At 42.6% G+C, this 21,554-nt stretch overlaps 1 protein-coding gene across 2 annotated transcripts in view; it reads left to right on the top strand.

Moving 5' to 3' along the window:
* Positions 1–7,410: 7,410 nt before the first annotated feature.
* OBI1 (ORC ubiquitin ligase 1) overlaps positions 7,411–21,554 on the top strand; it is a 36,811-nt gene continuing 22,667 nt past the window's right edge. The window contains exons 1-3 of one of the 2 annotated variants that reach the window (XM_053665626.1): positions 7,411–7,911; positions 18,557–18,692; positions 21,113–21,204. In XM_053665626.1, coding sequence (XP_053521601.1) covers positions 21,136–21,204 — 69 coding nt within the window. In that variant the 5' untranslated portion in view covers positions 7,411–7,911; positions 18,557–18,692; positions 21,113–21,135. Of the gene's footprint in view, positions 7,912–8,242; positions 8,395–18,556; positions 18,693–21,112; positions 21,205–21,554 lie in introns of those variants that run through there. The other variant, XM_037145170.2, reaches the window with a different exon arrangement.

Raw genomic sequence — 21,554 nt, 5'->3', positions numbered from 1 at the left:
TCTCTGGCTCTATGACTCGTGTGGTCTGCAAAAATGCTAGCCCAGGCTTATCCTCACACACAGACAGCCCAGAAAGTCTCCCACAGAATGAACACTTAGAGGGCAGGCTATGCTATCAGTAAAGAAGGACTAAGATTTGTGGCTATTCAAATAAAAAATTTAAAAAAGACACTCCAAAATCTCAGTGGCTTATAACAACAAAGTCTTATTTCTAGCTCACGTTTCAAGTCTGTTGCACAAGGTCTGAAGTTCCGTTCCAGTTGTCTTCACTGGAGGACCCAGGCTTAGGGAGCAGCTCTGCCCAAAGGCTTCCAGTACCTGTGGCAAAGGAGAAGGAGAGGGAGGAAGCAAGCACAGGCGGGGTCCTACAGCTTCATCTTGGAAAAGAGCTGCGTTACTTCTGCCCACATTTCATTGACCAAAGAAAGTTAACTGGTCGAGCCCAACTTCAATACAACTCTAAATAGAATCCTTTTCCAAGATGTGGAAGAGACACTGATTTGGTGAACAGTACTAGGATTTACCACAGCTAATCACCATTTAAGTTCTTGAAGTCCAGAAATGACGGGTATTATCATGAAGTCTGTAACTGCAGTGAGAGAAGATTGGAGATTTGTGTGAGGCCCTTAGGGCTGTGCTCATGAGAGCTGTGGCTGAATGCATTGAGCTGCTGATACCACATGAGAGGGCCAGGCAGGGCGGGCCTTCTATGCACTCAGGGGGCAGAAAACAACTGGATGTCACCGTAAATATCATTCATGGCAACAGCTGCAGGTTGAATTGTGTCCACAGTCCCCAAATTCATACCGGAGCCCTAATCCCCATATAACCTCAGGATGTGAACTTTTACAGAAAGGAGGCCATTATGTATGTAATTAAAGAAGTTAAGATGAGGTAGGGCAGACCCCTGATGGAGTATGAGAATTGCCCTTATAAAAAGTAGAAATATGGACAGAGACATGCACACAGGGAGAATGCCCTCCATGTGAAGATGAAAGCAAAGGTCAGAGTGATGCTGTCATAAGCCAGGACAGGCCAAAGGTTGCCAGCAAACTAGCAGAAGCAAGGGGAGAAACATGGGACCGATTCTTGCTTACAGACCTCAGAAGGAACTAACCCTGTTGACACCTTGCTTTCAGACTTCTAGCCCCTAGAAATGTGGGATAAGAAATTACTAAGTGCTGGTGAGGTTGTGGAGAAAAGGGAACCCTAGTGCACTCTTGGTGGGATTGCAGACTGGTGCAGCCACTGTGGAAAACAGTATGGAATTTCCTCAGAAAACTAAAAATGGGTCTGCCTTTTGACCCAGCAATTCCACTGCTAGGATTATATCCTACAAACCCTGAAAAACCAGTTCAAAAGAACCTATGCACCCCAATGTTCATAGTAGCACAATTTACGATAGCCAAGTGTTGGAAGCAACCCAATTGCCCATCAGTAAATGAATGGATCCAAAAACTATGGTACATTTACACAATAGAATTCTATGCACCAGAAAGAAAGAAGGAGCTCCTACTATTTGCGACAGCATGAATGGAACTGGAGAACATTATGCTAAGCGAAATAAGCCAGGCAGTGAAAGACAAATATTGTGTGATCGCACCTTTAACAGAAACCTAATCAATAAAACAAACAAGCAAAATATAACCAAAGACACTGGAATTGAGAACAGACTGACAGTGACCAGAAGGGAGAGGGGAAGGGATTATAGGGGAAAAGAGCGAAGGCTTTGCAGGAACAATTAATTATAAAGGACACATGGACAACAGCAAGGCAGGTGTAAACAGGAGGGAAGTGGGGAGGGCTGGGGTGGTGGAGAAGGGTGAGGGGAAAAGGCAGAAAACTATACTTGAACAACAATAAAACAAGTTAAAAAAAAAACAGAAATTATTGTTTTAACCATCCAGCTTTGGTAATTGGTTGTGGCAGCTGTTGCAAACAAATACAGCTCTTACTGAATTCAGCCTCGGTGAGCAGTAATACTTGTCCACTGCAAGAAACAAATTCAATTACTCTGTTAATTTATGGTGAGCTGGAGTGCTTATTTGCTCACGCCTTTGCCTCCCCCCCCCAGTATCTTCCCAAGTCACATGGCTTTAGCAAAGCCGCCACCCCTTCACCGTGAAGCCACGCTGCAGAGTGAGAGGACTCTGGATAAAATGTTCCCAGACAACTGTGATTATTTAACTGTTAAATTACCACAGCCTCAGAATTGTCTTGTGGATGTGACAATGCAAAAGTGCTCACGTAATGTTCTGCCTTGTTTGAATGGCAATCAGAACCTACTACTTAGAAGGAGTCCACTGGCGGTGTAGAGGCCCCTTCAGGTTTCTGGGAACAGAAGGCCAGTAGGCTAAGACAGGGGAATGAAGACAGTGGAAGTAGTTGGTAGAGTTAGAGGTGAGGGAAAGGTGCTTTTATGCCCTGACCCCCACAGCTGTTTAGGAGACGACATCATCCACTGCCTGTTCTTGATGTGGAGGCCCCTTTTCCTCTGGGTTGAATTTAAAGACTGCATTGCAGAAGGGGCCGTTCCCTGGGCGCACCCCACAGGGCTCTTGCCCATGACCTTGCTACTTTAGATAGATCTTTCTATTTCTTGCCAAGCAACATAAATTTGAATGATGGCTGGAAAACATCATTCTTACATAAAAATACACACACACACACACACACTTGTTCTTTAGAATTCTAAAAATAAATGCTCAAATAAGTTGCCATACATTCTAAAATGGTGATATGGAAATACCAATAGAACAAGATAGAGACGTAGAGCTAAAGAAGGGATAGACTGCCAATCGGTTAGCCGCCGTTTGCCGAGATTCACTGTGTGCTCAGCACTGTGCCACACGTGAATAACGGGCCTTCAGTCTCATTAGGGAGATGTTTTTCAAAAAGGCAGAGCCCAGTAGAGGCATCTATGCCTCTGGGCATGGCTGAGGTAGCTGCTCTCCTTCTCTATTCCTGCAGGAATTAGCTCACTGTATAACTGGCGACTTCTTAATACACTTGCCTTCTTGCATCTAGACAGTAAACACTACTAGGACAGGGCCAGATCTTTCAACATTTTAGCTTTAGTCATAGTGCTTGGCCCATAGTAGATGTTAAATAAGAATTTAAAGAGTAAATGCATGAGGTAGAAAAATTGTTGATCTAGATCATAAATGATAAAGAATTTGAAAAGCAAGGGGATCACGAGGAGGCTGGAGCAGACAAGGAAAGCAACATGGAGGAGATGAGACTGGAGACTTGGTCGTAATGAACGGTGCGAGGGGCCAAAAAAAGAAAAGTCATAGACCAAAGAGCTGAGGATGTGGTGTGGGGAAATGCAGCCATATCTCAAATAACACTTGTAGTGAATGACTCAACTGCTCAAACAAGGACTGGGGGAGCTGAGTGTGTACAAGAGGTATTGATGCCTTACCTAAAAGAGAGGTAAAGCAACTAGGCGGGACTCCAGCCAGCTGCTGAGGATGCCATTGCCAAGTGCAAGGTGATTTTGTGGAAAGGGTGTCCTCAGACAGAATACAAATATTTATAGAGCTTCAGTAAATAGCATGAACACAGGGGCCTGACTTAGACTTCTGGGGGAGGATCTCACCTTGGAAGGTGTGCTCACACCTAAACTAAGGGTGGGAAGAAAAGCAATGTGTTCAGTCAGGCAACTTAAAGACAGAAAGAGTCAAGGCCTCAGAGGCAGGCATCCTGTTCTGCTACTTTGGCAAATCCCATAGCCTACACGTGTTCCCGTTAGGATAATTCCCGGAGGTGGTATTTCCTTTATTTATTCTCTAGCAACAACCATTTGTGAAGTACCGCTTAGCTTTAAATGGAACTAAAATATCCTTTTTAAATTACCTAATTTAAAACATTCACTGGACTTGAAACTTTTTAAAATATTTAAAGTGATAACTTGCTATGTCCCAGTCCCAGGGGCTAACCACCAATAAGAGCACCAAAAGGTAAATGACTGTAGAAATAATCATTTCAGGGTGGGTTGGAAGAGTTGTGTCATTTATACGGTGGTTCCGTAACAGAACACTGACTGGCACATCACTGGTAGTCAATAAGATGTCTGTTGAAAGGCCTTAACTGGTGTGGCTCAGTGGGTTGGGTGTTGTCCTGCAGATTGAAATGTCACCAGTCCAGGCATTTGCTGGTTGGGGCACATGCCTGGGGTGCGCGGGCTAGGTGCCTGGTTGGGGGCATGCCAGAAGTAAGCAATCAACGATTCCCGTCCATGTTTCTCTCCCTTTCCTTCTCCCTCCCTTCCCCTCTCTCTAAACATTCATAAACACAATCTTTAAAAATTATGTTTGTTGAAAGAATAAATGCAGGCAGGGTCCTTGACTTATAGCTATATACTGAGACCAGTGTCTGAGCACATAAAAATTATATTTTGGTGGAATAACTTATAACTAGTTACACGTGTTTATTTCTTCTGCAACCCTGATCTTGAGATCACACACAAACTTGATGTGTGGATCCCGCATTAAAACCTCAGCAGTTCCTTAAGGGACCAGGATTTGGTTCCAAGACAATGTAGCACAACTTTTCTACTAGAATGCAAGCTCCTCAGGACAGAACTTTGACTTAGTTGTTCCTTAATATTTTCAATAAAAATACATTAAATAAATGAATGCTCATTTTCCACCGCCTGTTCTAAAAAAAAAGTGCAAGGAAAAGCCAAGTTCCTCTGCTGTAATAACAAATGTATCTTCAGACCTTTTTAGCTCATTTCCGGCCGGTGAGAAAATGGTACCATGTGAGGAAAACATCCATGCGACTGAGCCTGCACCTCTGATTAATTTTTAATCCAACTTTTATGAGTTTTCTCAGTGTTAACCACAATCCAAGTGGGGGTGTATAAATTTAAAACAAAACAAAATGAAAAGATTGTCTTTCAGGGATGAAAAATAAATGTAATCCGAAATCAATATTTATGAAGTTGTGATTAATTGACTGATGACCAAATGATTACAAAACGTCTGTCTAAACAACTACTCAAATTTATTAGCTTTGATCAAAAAAATTAAAAAACAATCTGAACTGGGTCAATGAAAGAATAATGCATTCCTAATCAATTTTTAATAGCACTTAGGATTTTATATTTTTTTAAACTTGCTTTTAAATAATTTATCATAAAAATGATTCTGATTTAAACAAGGGGTAAAAGGTGTTCCATAGCTATGTGATGGTTTTCTTAGAAAAGAAATTCAATTATGACTGACTTTTTATTACTGAATTACTTTATTAATAATAATACATCTTGCACTTAACACAAAGGCAGTGGGCCAACAATTCCAGAGTGTCCAAGACAGACCTAGGGTGTAGCTCCAATGTGACTGCTACCTAGTGGTTTACCTTATCTGTGCCTCAACTTCCTCATCTGTGATAGGAAAGACCTCCATGAAAAACCCCAGGATCATTTCTCGTTCTAGAAGTTTACGATTCTAAGGACTTAGGAGGTTTAGCCTGTCCCCTGTGTGGTGTCTGATAGAACTCCTCAGGTCACAGGTCACCCTAGGCTGCTAAGGCTTTGAGAAAGTGACAAGCAGAAAGTCAATGAGACATAATCTTTGTTTTCCTGTTAAAGTAATGGCAACATTATTTAACAATTTTGGCCAAATAATGACTATTTATAACATTATTTGTTAAAAAAAAAGGGGGGATCCTCTTCATAGAGCAGAGGGAAGACATAATTCCTGGCCCTCAACCATCTGCATTATTAAAAGCAAAGCCTGGGAATTGGCCTGGAATCAATCTGGACCTGGATGGAGTCCTAATCATCTGGTATTGCTAACAATATTATTTAGATGTGGGTGTATGTATGTGCACTCACCCACAAAGCACTAGTAAGCAACAGATATATGATACTATTGTGCTTATGCATACAGTAACATATGAATTAAAATGTTTGTAAGGGTATGCTCTGGAATATTAATAGTGACTACCACACAGAATGGAGAGGAGAGGCATGAGTGTAGAGGAACTTCTACTTATTATTTTATACATGATTGGGTGGCTTAATTTTCATAAGGTGAGTCTTATTATTTTTATACTTAGCAAAAAGAAATAGTCTTCCATTCTGAAGTGAAAAACAAGGAAAGGCAATATTTAAAAGAGCCTGGGCCTATTAAAGAAAAGTAGTTTGTAGCTAAAGGAAATGTGGTCTGTGAAATAGTCACTTGATACAAGATACTAGATAAATCAGATACAATCCCTGACCTCAAGAAACAGAAAGTTTGTTGTGGGGGCAAACACATCAACAACCCACTATAATGCAATGTGATCGGCGCACAGAAACAGACATATAGACAGAGTGTTAAACATACTGAGAAGCTGTAACCATGATAGTAAATGTGGAAAGAGATGTTGGAAACACTCTAGAGTTGTCACATTCTACCTAAAATGTAGGTTGTGTTTTTTAAAGTTTATCTTTGTGACTGAGGTGTTAAACACCAATCACCAGGATGATGAGCAAGAAATGAACTAGTCCCAGCACCAATGAAAAGGTCTTTTTTTAAAAAAATGTCTTGGACACATCTTTTTGCCACACTGTTTCCAGGGATGGATGCCAGAGGCAGAACATTCTCAGTCCTACATCCCACTCAGAGAATGGGAATGACAGGTCCTGAAATACCCCCTTAGGTGTCAGAAAGGTGAGGACAGGGAATGGGCAGGATGAGAATGTAGCAGAACACAACAGTAGGGGGAAAGGAACACAGTAAGAGGGTGAAGCTTTAATGGCCTTGGGTAATGACCTGAAGCTTTCTCACTCTGAAGCCTGAGGTCTGAAGCCAGCAATGTGAAGATGCATTAGTAAGCATGTCCCCATATGAATGTGACTTCATATGAATGTGACTTCAAACGGCCAGGAAATAGCCAAATGACTTTCATGCAGGAACTGTGAAAAAGTGACTATTACACAATCGATATGACGATTTTGTCCAGTTCTCTAATTCCAAGCATGTGATAGACTCCAATGAAGTTCCTGAGCTGGTTGGAAGAATTCTCACTGTCACCCATGAGCATGTTCTGAACTGGACTTGGGCTTCTTCAAGTGAACTACTAGCTGCTCCAGTATCATTACTGTCTGTTCCTTTTATAGATGTGATAGTAGGCATACACTGACATCATTTAATACACACACACACATTTTACCAATGAGGAAGCTAAGATGCAGAGGTTAAATAAATCCTCTGAAGCCAAGAGAACCAAGAAATTGTCCCCACAAGGATTTTCACCCTCTCTTTTAACCATGAAACGGCTGCTTGTGACTTACACTGCATCTTTCCCCGAAAGATTAGTAAATGTAATTCCATTGGTCCTTGGAAATTTCCTTCCTCATTGATTCAATTTGCAGAAATTTATCACCTCGGCTCTTCCTCCCTCGAAGTTGCAGTTCAGTTTCAAATGTGTTATACTCAAGATTCATTTAGGAACTTGCGGAGTTTTTCCCTTTCGTCTGAAGGAAATGGAGACATAACCTCCCAGCATTCTCCTCCGGAGTTCAACAGCACTGGCACACATTGCATCTCCAACCGCGCACCTGACTGAAGTCTTGGAAACGCTTCGAACTCCAGTGCGCTGGGGGAGCGAGGGCGGTTCGCCCTCTTCGCAGCTTTCTCACCTGTGGATGGAAATAAGCGTCTGTGTCTCAGACCCTTAAACCTCCTTTTAGGTAGAAACCCCACGAGGGCCAGCAGTGAAAGCGCGTCTTCCAGGAAAGCTGAGATTAAATATATCGCAACGTTTCAGAAACAGAGACGGTGGCAGTTTGCTGTATTTAAGTTACGTTGCACCATTTACGAGCACGGAGAGAGCTGAGAGTGGCAGAAAGTCGTTTTGAAAAATTCAAATGGAGAGATCTTTTCCTGTTTTGCCTGCACCGCCTGCTCACTGACTTGAGTAAGGCTTTATCTTTTAACAGAAAACTCTCCCCCACCCCACCATTCGGGAAAGAATAGGGGATTTATAATGGCCTTTTCTTATTTCTTCTACTCTCACCACTATTACTTTTTCATTTAAACTTTCAAGATCCTTGATCCCTGGGGGATCGAGGGGGCAGTAAACTGCCTTCCCCTCCATTCTCACAAATCTTGAAGCTTCAAGCTTCCGAACAGGGGGGAGGTTTTGTTTTTGTTGTTGTTTTAAGTGGAAGGGAAGGCAGAGACACGCGTCTCCCAAGCGCGTTTCCGTTTCCCGTCGCGGCGGGCCGTGGCCCTGCCGGGCCGCCGTAGCCGGCCGCGCACCGCCCCGGCCGCGGCGAGGCGGTGCGGGCGGCGGGACTTCCGTGTTGGCGGGATTCTGAACGCTGCGATGGCTCACACCGTGCAGAACGTTACATTGTCGCTCACGCTGCCCATCACGTGCCACATTTGCTTGGGGAAGGTAATGGGTGATTCCGGGCACAGCAGCTGAACGGGATCGGGTGTCGCTCGCCGGAGTCCAGGGCGGTCTCCGAGTGTAGCGGCGAGACGGGTGAAGACGCCAACCTGTGCTCTCCGGCGTTGGGAGGCTGCGTCCTGGGGGACCGAGGGAGCGCACGGTGATTGATGGGTTCATCCGTGCTCCTTTCGGAGGGGGTGACGGCGGCCTGGGGTCTGAAGGAAGGGCGGCCCTGCCACTCCGGCGGCCTCACCCGGCCGAGGCCGGCGTGGACGGGGGCTTGGTCGTTAAAGCACCGCAGTAACGTTGTACGCCCCCTTGCAGCCCCGTATCGCGCGTGGTGAAGTCAACGAAAGCACATTTCCTGGAGACCACGCTTGAGATTCTTTCGTCCCCTGCACAGCTAGACTGTTCGTGTTCGCGGCCCTGTAGTGCTTTTCCACTTCCAAGATCATTCTCCTTTGCCTTGAGTTCCTTTTGCTCTAGGTTCAGCATTAGAAAAGCAAAAAGCACGTGCCGCCGAATGGTGTTTAGAGTGAGAGATACGGCCTTTAATTCGGAGAATAGATCTGTCACGAGATAGAATCCCCTCTCTTTGTGATGCAAGAGGTGCTTAAAGCCTGAAATGAGGTGGAGAAAGTAGTTCTGCCTTCGACCTTGGCCAAAAGGCCGAGAAGCGATAGAAAAAGCAGCTCTGAATTCGATCTGGAATTTTAAATATTCTGATGCATTCGTCTCCACTTTTCCGTTTGTGGCTCTCATTCGGTTTTTATGATAGCATTTCTTCGCCGTGTAGATCCAGAAGAGAGAAGATACTGTGAACAATTAATCCCCCCCCCCCCCAGTCTGAACTGTTGTCACCTTTGTGGAGTGTGTGTTCACCTCCAGATTCAGGCTGCATCTACAGCCACAGGTTTAGATATATGAAATATAAACTTCATAGAGCAAGTATTTGTGTGCCGGCCAATGTGATCAACTGCATTAGGTGTTTGGGGGTCTGTGTGAATTTACTAAATTCAGGAAATAGTAGGAAGTCAGACTTGGGAGCAGTTAATAACTCCGGATGCTAATCAGTGAGATGCCAACAAAGTAGCAAATATGCTGTGAGAACAGACAGGTGGGGGGTGGCTTGATCACTTCCGACTGGAGAGATGAAGGATGCTGTCATGGAAGGTGGTACTTGAACTGGCGTTGCTACCACTGTCCAGTAGGTGGCTGGGGGGAGGAGGAGGTGATATTTTGTTTGATACAGTCTACATTTGGCCCTTAACATGGAATCCCCACTAGGATGTGTTAAATTCTGAGTGAATTTCCTCCAACAGTAGCCTTAAGGGCTGATAAAAAGGATCCTTGGAAAATAATTTTTAATTGCCCTTAACTGTATAGTTGTATCTACTTTCCATTAGTTAATAGGCTATTATTTGCAATTGTGTTGAAAATGTGTTCTGTCTTGTTGATTTTTCATACCTATGTTTTTTTGTGTGCTAAAACTTAGTCCTAATATACTGACTTGAAGATTACAGGATGCTTTTGTATGTGTTTAATTACTCCATTTACACATCTCACCAGGGCTATGACATGGAGTGGACAGGTTTCCCCATTTTTTAAACAAGAAAACTAAGGCTTAGACTCTTTGGTGTTTGAACCTCTATTGCTGCCACTTGTCTTGAGTACCTTCTTAAAAATTCACTTTAGCTCAGTCAGGATGGAAGACACTTGGTATCTCTTTTATTTCCCTGTATTAGTTAAGCTTTATTCTAAAATGATATCTGATAATAAAAGATTAACAATTTGTAAATAGGCATTTGTTTCTGTCTTATGGAAGCAGAAAAGCATGGCAATTTTAGGCCTGAGTTCTCTGTTCAGACTGCATGAGTTCCAATCTAGGCCGTTCTACTTACTAGTTATATGACCTTATATAGGACAAGTTACTTAATCTCTTTCAGAGCAGTTACCTATAAAATGGGAATGATAATAGTTTCAACACCCATCCTCGTGGTTATCAGAGGGTTAAATACAGCAGTACGAGTGCCGTGCTTAGCCTAAAATCTGGCACATAACACTATTCAATAAATGTTACTCTCCACTGTGGGCACGGAGGCAGGTCATCAGACTGAGGAAACCAGCCTTTTCTCGTGACTGTTCTTCCCAGGTGCTTTGCGAGGCCAGTGCACTCACTAGATGAAGATTTGCATTCCCAGCAGAGTGGGACCTGATTGTTCTGGAAATTGCCACAGTTTGTAGGGGTTTTCAGGGGGTTTTAACTGGGTCCTTTTGCATAGCTGAAACACGTCTCATCTGCTTCTGCTCCTCTCTGCCCCACGCACCTCCATGTATGGGGTTCTGGAGATGATGTGGCCTGCAGTAGCACCATGTTCCCAGTGCCACTTCGCCTTCCCTGACACAGCGTGTCCACTGCCTCTGAGATCTGCCTTCAGGTGCCTCCTCCAGATCATCATTCTTGTGCTGCCTTTACCATTTGTCCCAAAGTCTTGCCATTGGCAATCTTCTCTTTTAATTGTTCCACAGATTGAAGGGGCCATTATTTCTAGAGTGTCACTGGGTGGGGGGGAAAGGTACATACATAGTACTTTAAAGGAGATGGGGGCGTGGTAGACCTTAAATGTGAAGAAATAATGTAGATGCTGATTGGGAAGAGGGGGCAGGGAAGAATGGGAGGAAAGTAGTGAGGATAGTCTAAGTGTGCGTGCAGATGGTTAATCCTTTGTCTTTTGAATACAAATGTAGTATTCAAAATAGGAAAGTTTAGACAACTTGCACTTCCTAACTGTGTCTGCCTCAGTTTTAAAGGTGGATTCTCTGGGCTCCAAATGTTTAGTAGCCTCGCCAATGTTCTAAGCTCTCTGTGTGGCCTGTAGAAATTAAGTGCACAGCCTGTGGGATGACTCATGTATAACATTTCTCTTGCCTATTTCTCCTTAATTTTGTTCTCATATGTTGAGAAAAACATATAAGAACATTTGTGTTCTCATAGCGGGGCTAGCAGAAATATAGGAGTGATCTGGCCCAAAATATCTCCAGTGACATTTTGGTGCTGCCACTAGAATGCTATAGACCAGTTTAATCTCAGATAATTCCAAATATTTATCTCTTCAATTAAGATTCCAGCTGGGAAACCAAATTGTTGTTGCATGTAGTACTTTTCTGGCCATCTCTCTGTTTTGCCATGAGTGACAGCTAAATGTGACCCACAGTCAGTGTTATTAAAATAGGAAAAGTTACAGATTTAGAGGGTTAATCATCTTGCACCTAGGGCTGCTCCCCACACACAAGCCCATTCCAGTGGGAGAGCCCACTTTCATATCTTGCTGTATTTTCTCCTCCTCCTCCTCATAGCCTCAGGGGCATTGCCCTAAGACATCCCTTCAACATGCGTACTCCACACGAGTTTGGAATTGCACATGTCACTTACCCTTGCCATCTTGCATTTTTTATTTCGTAAGAGTACTGTTTTATTGGCAGAGATCTCATCTGAGATTAAATTAGATACAGAATCTAATAACAGGCAAATTATGACCTTATGTACCTTGGGAAGATCTTATTAAAGAACTTTATGTGTGTGTTTGGTGTTGTACATAGCAGGATCTGGATTGAGGAAGATGAGTAGACAGGAATTGAGAGAGGGAATAGATTCTTTGTATTGTGCTCCTGTAGGTTGCAGTCGACTAAGTAACCTGTACTATAATTTGGTTTAGTACTTCTTTCTCCTATATAGGTTTCTGTACTCCTAAGCTAAATTTAGTCAACTTAGTCAACTGTTTAGTCAACTGTTAGTCAACTAACAGTTGACTGTTTCAAAAGTCCAGCACAGTGACAGTACCAGACACTGAACACCGAAAATGATTCTCCTGTAGATGACATTGCCAATGGCTGTCAGTAGACAGAGGCAAGTAGTCTGCCTGCTTGTTCTTGTGTATCATTTTGACAGATTAAATGGAGAGATTAAACTTCCGTTTTCTGAGTTTCACAGTGGCCATTGACTTTTGCTCCTTGAAATGCATTTAGGAGCATTATCTCAGGCTTTCATTTTAATATATCCAAATTGACTTTTATTGAGAGTGTGTGAGGCATTGTGTCAGGTGCTGTAGGCGAATACAAAGACGAACAGGTCACTTTGCTGCCCCCAAGGATCCTGAAATCTAATCCCGAAGGCTGGATGTAAACAATGTTCTCAGCACAGCATAGGAAGAACTTCAATTAAATCAGTGCACAAACAGTACCCCTATGAGGACCAGACAGAGAACTGGGCACTTCTGTGAAGGATTAGTGAAGGCCTTGCAGAGGAGATAGCATTTCATTTTCATCTTCAAAGGTGGAAGGGATTTTATTTCGATTGGGGAAGCTGGAGACCAGCAGGACAAAGCAAGGTAAGAAATGAGAGCACAGTAAGCTGGGGGAGAGGCATAGAAGGGGACTAAATGGTGATAAACAGGGAGCCTCTGCTATTGGTATCCTTTCTGGTGAGCATCAGGTTGACCTGTGTGGTTGAATTGCAGGTTATGGCAAGTAGTGAAATAGCAGATCAAGGGAAATAGCTGTTTAAGAACCAGATTATGTTGCTCTTGAATGCTATCCTCAAAACTGAAGGGGAACCCCAGAGTTACAGTTTTTACCTTCAGTCATAGTTGATAGGCTTAAGTGATTAATGCACGTGGGAAGCGGTTATTCCAGGAACTGGAATGCACAACCTCTGTGACTCGAGGTAACAAGCCATTGAACCTTTGTGCCTTAGGAGATCTGCAAGAGATGAAGATGGGATAGAGATAGTTTGTGAGCCACTGTGTTCCAGGGAGTGAAGTCTCAGACTCAGAAAAAGAATTGTTGGTCAGCAGATACAGAAATACTGGGAAAATTGTCACAGTACAGTATTCTTATATGATTAGCCTTTTCTCAAACCCCTTACTACCCTTTCCTTCTCCCTATAGAAAATATTGGGGGCAGGAGGGAGGTTAGGGGGTGGAGGGATTGATCAAAAAGAAAAAAGGACTCATGGACATGGACAACAGTGTGGTGTTTGCTGGGGTGGGCAGGCAAGAGAGAAGTATAAGGGGACTAAATGGTAGTGGAAAAAATACAATAAAGATTAAATTTAAAGAACAAAATTTAAAGAAGAAGATTGGCTTCAGATGAGTTGTTAAGATGGTTTTTGAGGGTACCTAACCCACGTCTTAGACGGCTGGCATCTGAATAAAGTGCCCACAAAGATTCAACCCTTGTCTCTGCTTATTGGTTCTGGTAGTGACAGGCAGCATGAACTCTGGCTTTTTCAGTTTCAGAACTCCACACAAAGCAGAACTGCTGTTTTGCAGAAGAGGAAGAGTGAAGGCTGCTTATTCACATTCTAGGAAGGCAGCTCTGGCATCAGTGTGAATGAAGGACGGCCAGAAAGGGAGAAAGGACGCTTGGGAGGGGGTCGTTGTGGTAGGTGAAAGAACATTTAGAGGCAAATAAACCGTATTTTAGCTATTCTGGTGTATCCACATTATGCTGCCTCTGAAACTTGGAGGTAGCTTACAAGGAATGGCATCTTAGAGGTGTAAATGGCAGCATTTTCATTCAGTATACTTATTGGTGCATCTTAAAATCTCTGGCTTCTTAGACTTGACTAATGATAGCAGGATTTGGTGACTGACTAGGTGTCAAGAAGTGAAAAAAGATGAGTCAGACACAGCTCTGAGGATTCTAGCCCCCAGGTGGTGGTGGGTGGGGTGGGAGGAGAGTGGCTCTGTAAACTTAGACAAGAGGGAGTGTGAGAGGAGCAAATATGTGAAGGAGGCAGGGTTTGACATTATGGTTGAGGCAGCTACAAGAGCCTTATTTGGATTAGCCCCTTGGCAAGTGGATATAACAGTATTGTGACTTTGTGTTCCTCCTTTAAAAAAAAATCCTTACCCAAGAATATGTCCATTGATTTGAGAGAGAGAGAGATCTGTATGAGAGAGAAGCATTGATCACTTGCCTGTCATGTGCCCTGATTGGGGGTTGGACCCACATCCTAGGTATGTGCCCTGACTGGGCATCAAACTCAACTCTTTGCTGTATGGTAGGATGCTGCAACTAGCTGAGCCACCTGGCCGGGGCTGTTCCTTCTTCATTTGTTTGTTTGAGATACTGCTATGTGGAGTCTTTGTATGAATGTCCTTACACTATTAACTCTTAAGCAACACCTGAATGGAACATGTACTGGCTTAAACTATAGTTTTCAGAGGCAGAAACTGATGGCCCTTGTAACTAAAGCCCTTAACTGAGGTCCAGCAGCTCAGTAAGCGGCAGACTGGAGTTGGCCCCAGGTTTATTTCTCCATGCCTACGCTCTGACACTTTGTGAGGTCCACTTACAAAGGATTCTCGGAAGTTGTCGCCATAGAAGATATGTTGACACCACATGATGCATGAGATTAAGAGAGAAATAGGACCATGTCAGATAAGATGGCTCAAGACAGCACATTAGAGAAGGCAGCTGCACCACCTTCAGGGTTTTGACTACAAGCATTTCAGTCCGTGATCCTCTTCCCATCATACCTCCTCTCTAGCAATACGCCAGCTTTACCCAGGCTTTACCCGCGGACTCAATGACTCTCTCACGCTTTCACTGGCATTACTATTCAAGTACTCATTTCCCTCATTAGCCGTGGTCATTTATTATCATCAGTCTCTTGTCTCTCTCTTCCTCCTTGGCAAAACTGGGACTCTTTTACTTTCTGCCTGAACCTGAGTGGCTAAAAGTTGGTAAGAAAAATACACACCTAACGTTAATGGGTCTTTACAGTCAAAATCTCAGACCTCAAATTGCCACCCAGCAGTGCTCGGCAGTCCTGCTGCATGTCCCTTGTACGTGTACTTTCTCACTGTTTAAGGCAGCTGCTGGCTTCTCCCATTTTCTCAAGTCGATGTCTTTCTCCGCTTCTCACTTTCGGCCAGTAACCTCACCTCATACTTCATGATGAAATGTAAGCAATTAGAACAGTTGCAACACGAGTCTCTAATCTTTCTGTCAACAGATCTCCCACCGCCTTTGTGTCCTCATACCCTCAGTCTTCCTTTGTGTTACAGTGGAAGACAGAGTCTAGCTCCTGGGTGAACCAAAATCCCCCCCTTGTGCTTTAGATCTCATTCTCTTTACCTCTTAGGAATTTGCCTGTCTGTGCTCCAGTCCCTCCCCACAGGTGAAGAAGGGGCTCAGCCCCACGAAGGCGGCCCTTTACTTCAGAAGCCAGTCTCAAGTGCAGGTACTTCCGGCTGGCTGACTCTAAGTCAGAGATTCCAACAACCTCCTCCGTGGGTTTGATTAATTTGTTAGAACAGCTCATAACACTCAAGAAAACCCATTTACCCAGCGGATTATCTATTTATTTCGAGGGATATTAAGGGATATGAGTCAGTTGCCAGATGAAGAGATAAATAGGGCGAAGCCTGAAAGGAATTTCTGTCCTGTTGGAGCTTGGGGCCTATCGTGCCATGTGGAAGCACTCTGGTGCTCTGAAAAAGGGCTGCCAAGCTGCCCTCTGTTTTGCTTTTAATTTTAATTTATTGGGGTGATATTGGTTAATAAAATTATAAAGTTATATAGATTGCAGGTGCACAGTTCTATACATCATCTGTGTATCATACTGTGTGTTTACCACCCCGAGTCAAGTCTCCTACCGTCTGTCCTTTTGAGTTTTTATGGAGGTTTCTTTACTAGTTACGATTAACCGAGTTATTGACCATTGACTGATCGATCTCAAGCCCCTCTCCCCTCTTTGGAAATCCGGAGATAAAACTGAAAGTTCCAATCTCTGACCTCAAAGTTGGCTTCTACTGGCAGCCAGCCCCAACTTGAAACATGGAACAGACTGACACCCGTCGGGAAAGGGGGAAACTGGATGAAAGAGGGTGAAGGGATTAATTAGCATGAGAACATAAATGCATAACCCATAGACACAGGCAACAGTGTGCTGACGGCCAGGGGGAAGCGGGGCAGGGGAGGGCTGGGTAGAGGTGGGCAAAGGGGGAAAATGGGGACAGGTGTAATGGTGTCAGCAATCAAAATAATGTTAAAAAGAACGTCACCTCATTGCCATGGCTACTCAGTTGGTTACAGTGGTATCCCTACACCAAGGCTGCAGGTTTGATCCCCAGTCACGGCATACATAGGAATCAACCAGTGAATGCATAAGTAAGTGGAACAGCAAATCGATGTTTCTCTCTCTCTGTCTCTCTTCTGCACCTCTCTATTTTAAAAAAGTCACTTCATTAACATAGTAAGAGACACCATTATTGCTCTCATCACTTAGAAAATTCTTTGAGGTTTGGGAGCTGTGAGCCAGGAACTAGGGATGAAGACCAAATGCCCGAGAACTGTATTTAGATTATCCAAATGAGCAAATATACAGCTAATAAACCACAACACCATGCTTCCAGGTAAGCCTGAGTCCTCGTTGCTGCTGGGCGGGGACTTTGGAAGAAGAGTTTGAGTGCCTCATGGTCATTTATTCTAATTAGTCTGATCAGTCAGTTGAGCTGACTGAAGTAGAATTGGTTTCTCCGAGAAGAAACTTAAATCCATGCTGAATTACCTTCTCTGTTTAGATTTCTTAGGCTAGTGTTCATGATCAAGGGAGCATCTACATTTTGGAAGGCAAACTAAGACGAGTGAGCACTTGGTAGTGAGACTTCAACTCATACCTGCCTGGCGTGGACCACCATACACACATCAGTGATTTCTTTGAGGGTAGGGACCCCTCTGAAACGAACACTTGTCTTCTGAGTCCTTACATACTGAGGTGGACAAGCCTTTTCTCTGCGGAAAGCGGTTTGTGGTGGTTCCGTCTCTTCTTCTTCCTCTGCTTCCCCTCGATCCTCCAGGCCCTGATGCGGAAGGGCTCTGCAGTAGTACTGGTGCTAGTACAACAGAAAGGTACCGAAAATGGCTACGAAGTGTTTTGAGTCCCACAGTAAAAGTACCATGTAAATCAAATGAAGGCCTAAGCATTTCTTTTTTGTTTTTCTTGTTAAAGTTGTACTGTTTGAAGAACATTAAGTCATTATTCCCTCTGTCAAGTTCCCCAACTTGAATTGAATGTTAAATATTGTCTTAGTAGGAATTACTTCATTCACCAAACTTTCCCTGAGTGCCTGCTGTGTCCTAAGCTGTCTTCTGGGCACCAGGGATTTAGGAATGAATGAAACTAGGGAAGCTCTTGTGTCCATGGAGCCTCCATCCTAATAGAGGAGACAGACAACATACATGTACACAAATATGTAGTATCGGGTAGAAAACCAAAGCAGTTCTCTTCTTTCCCCCCCTAGAGAGAGAGAAAGTGAATATGTGAACAACCAAAGTATAATGTCAGGTAAAAACTAAAGCACCTTCTCTCTCAGTTCCCCTCTGATAAAACAGCTAAACACAGTCAGAACACCCAGTCAACCCTGAGCAAGCCGCCTACGTTTCTCACACCTGGGTTTTCTTGTTCGTAAAGTATATTTGCTCTGTTTACTTCACAGGGTTATTTAAAAACAAACCAAAACAAAACAGAAAAAGCATGTGAAAGCCCTTTGTAAAATCTATGACTATATAAATGTTCATTATTGCTGCTATTTGGAGTCAGAGGTTTGTGTATGAAATACGTTCAGCATTGTGTGCTGTTTAGATTATGCGCCACTCGTGGCTTTGAGGGTCGTTTCCTGCCTGTTTGGTCTGGGAGACTTTCTAGTAAGATGTCAGTGCTCAATTGTCGGTTGCTGCTGCTCTGTAACATGGTGGAATCAGTGGAGGGAGGGATCCAAATATTGGATGGGTGCTTGGATTAAATGATCTTTAAAGAACATTCTGTTTCTCTTTTCATAATTCTAAAATAGAAGAGTTGAATATGTCCCAGCTTTAGTGGAACAACATGTCTTTTCTTTTTGAACATGAGAGTGGTTGGGAATAAAATAAAACCATTTTATAATGCAGGGTGGGGCAAAAGTAGGTTTACAGTTCTGAGTACATGAAACGTAGTTTATTCTTGTGTTGTTATATATTATTATATTTTCCGTATGAATGACTGTAAACCTGTCTGTGCCCCACCCCTCCTGTCCACACTTTCAGTCTCTGTGGGAACCTGTTGGGATTCTGACTGTGACCGTTGCCCTGTACTAAAGGTATTGTTTTTTTTTTAAAGGTCCGCCAGCCTGTCATATGCATCAACAACCATGTATTTTGTTCAGTCTGTATCGATTTGTGGTTGAAGAATAATAGCCAGTGTCCAGCTTGCAGAGTCCCCATCACGCCTGAAAATCCTTGCAAAGAGATTATTGGTAAGGGCCTATTTTATAAACACAAAGAAATAGATCTGAAACAATCTGTAAGGAGTGCATGTTTGGAGGAAGACTGAAATAGACAGTGTTCAGTGATGTTATTTTTACCAGCATCATACTGGATGGATTGGCTGTTTGTATCATCTATCAATGAAGCATTTGAGGAACTCAAGGCCTTATGAGAAATCTTAGCGCTTCCTGGAACTTACATTCTGGTAGGGCTTGTGCATGTGCACCAAAATATTACTGGTTTAAAGCAGCAGATGCTAAAGGCGAAGAAAAGGCCCAGAGTGTTCAGGCAAGAAAGTTCACGTAGCAACATTGAGAAAGGTCTCATCAAGCACGTGGACTTTAAGTTGGAGGTTTAAGGATGGATAAAATTTCAACTGGTAAAGAGCAGGGAGGGCATTTTAGGCAGAGGGAGTAGAGGTAGCATAAACTAATGTTTAGAGGTAGGAACACAAAAGGCATGTTCTTGGAAATCGTCACTAGTCTAGTTTGGGTATGACTACTAAAATAAGACTGAACAGGTAAATTGATCTTTCAGTGCAGAGAATCTTGAGTGACAAATTAAGTCTGGGACTTGCCCTTTGATGGGAAGGATGAGATGGGCATGATGGTCTTGAGCAAGGAAGTTGCATGATCCAAAACGCACGTGAGGAACATTGCTTGGTGATGCTGTGTAGGGGTTGGGCTGCGGCGGGGAGATAGCACGTGACAGGGAGGTTCTTGCCCAGGTGAGGGAGAATATGAGAGTGGATTAAGGGTGAAAAGGGAACATTTACCTGTATACATTCATTTACCTGAACTACACCGTAATAATGTGGGTAAGGGGGGCGGAACTGAAACTAGAAAAATAAAATATTTAGAGAGTTTTTTTCATGTTGGGTTTTTATTCTGCAAATACAAGACATTTCTCTTAGATTACAAAAATTAAAATGATCTTTATTTGTTTTTGCTTTGGGAACAATTGAAAATGAATCTGTCAATAGCTGTATATAGGAATCACTTTTTAGAAAACTTAAGAAGTTACTGTGTTAGTCCCAAATGAGTGCAAATGGATTTAAATAAGATTTTAGCAATGGAAATGGAAGGGAAGCTACATGCTAGAATGAAAGAACTGGTGGGACTTGGGAAATAAGAGACCTGAAGGAAGAGTCAGAGATGGCTCCGTGTTCTTCCTTGGGTGCCTTGTAGAGGGATATTTCTCTGCTGTGCTGCTTACTGTGATGCTAGCCACTCTGCCTTTAGTTTGGTCCCTGGACCGGATGTCTGCTCTTGCAAACTATAAGATTAGATCAGCAATTTCTAACTGGTGTGCCACAAGAATTTTTAAAATATGTGATACCTAAAATATGTGAAAAGAGTCAGGGGCACTGACCTCTTTTCCCTTAGATCGCCCAATTGAAAAAATGACAACAGCCAACACAATAGCTGTCCAGTGTGAGTGGATCAAAATTATACCTATTTTTTCTTTTGTCAGATCAGCAAAAAATACAGTTTTTGGTGTACTGCAGAATTTTAGTAATTAGTTTATGTGTGCCATGAGATGAAAAAGGTTGAAAATGGCTGGGTTAGAATACTGAAAGAATTTGAATGTTTTTTTCTGGCAGCTTCTTTTCACATCCCTTCTTTTGCCTTCATTCATGCACTCATTCATTCATATCTAAGTGATGCGTCATAAATTCTTTCAAGTATAAAATCGTTCATCTATCCTTGCACTTGGATAGAACATCCTAAAACAGAGCGTCTGTAAAGTGCCTGTGCTCCCACGGTGCTAAGAAGGTCGCCAGAGTGTAGGAGCAGAGCTCTCAGGAAGAATCCGTGATTGGCACACAGTGATGCTGTGGTTCATAGTCCATGGTGGCTCGGTTGTTAGACTCGGTGATGGGCCACCTGAATCTTTTCAGTGTGTTACCAGTAATTAGGTGTGTTTGATTGAATAAATTGATTGTAATAAAGCTTATCATAATGTATATATTATATGTTATGGTATACAGATAATATGTATTTGATAATTATGTATGGAAATATAGATGCATTATTTATATAATATATTGGTTAAATATAAATATAATCATGGTTTTATGATTATTTAAGAATTGTCTGGTATTCAAAATTTACAGTAGTCCAGTTGTGATAATTAATAAAATACAGCATTTACCTTTAACAAGTTTACTATAATAGGATACCTAGGTAAGTAAACTCAGCATGATGTTTTATTTGAAGGTAGTACTTGTGGTATTGTTTGATATTTGTCCTTTCTCAGCATTGAGGTAGAGAAAAGGCTTGGATGGCAGCCCTAAGTGTGTATATAAGTAGAAATTAAGCTGGGAAACTGTATAAAACAGCAAGAAAAAGGTCCATTTTCATTCTGCCCAAATTAGAATGAAAAGTTAGATTTTTTTTCCCCCATGTAGGAGGGACAAGTGAAAGTGAACCTATGCTAAGCCATACAATACGGAAGCACCTTCGGAAAACTAGACTTGAGTTACTCCACAAAGAATATGAGGTAAATAATAACTAAAATTTAAAGTGATGATAGCATTGAATTCAAGGTAAAATTGAGTTGTCTCAGTCTGAACTTCTTAGATTTAACATGCAGTGAAATTGTATTTAAATGCTAATTTAAAAATCTCTTATTTGATAAATTCTTTTTTTAACCTATTTTAAATAAGAGGTAAGGAACCGATAGAAGCCTTTCCTTTTTTTCCTTTCCTTTAATTTAAACTCTGTCTTCAGTAGACACATCATTTTGTAAGTATTTGCACCCTCAGAAAGTTGGGAGATAAGAGAAACCCTTTTTTGCAAGTCAGTCTTCCAGCCCCAAGGAGGCGCTGTGAGTACTCTGGTAAAGCGTGA

Source organism: Artibeus jamaicensis, unplaced genomic scaffold (assembly GCF_021234435.1).
Source record: "Artibeus jamaicensis isolate MK-2021 breed Jamaican fruit bat unplaced genomic scaffold, CSHL_Jam_final contig_415, whole genome shotgun sequence".
Taxonomy (NCBI): domain Eukaryota; kingdom Metazoa; phylum Chordata; class Mammalia; order Chiroptera; family Phyllostomidae; genus Artibeus; species Artibeus jamaicensis.
Note: the sequence above shows the minus strand (reverse complement) of the source record. Positions and strands in the feature narration are given on the sequence as shown.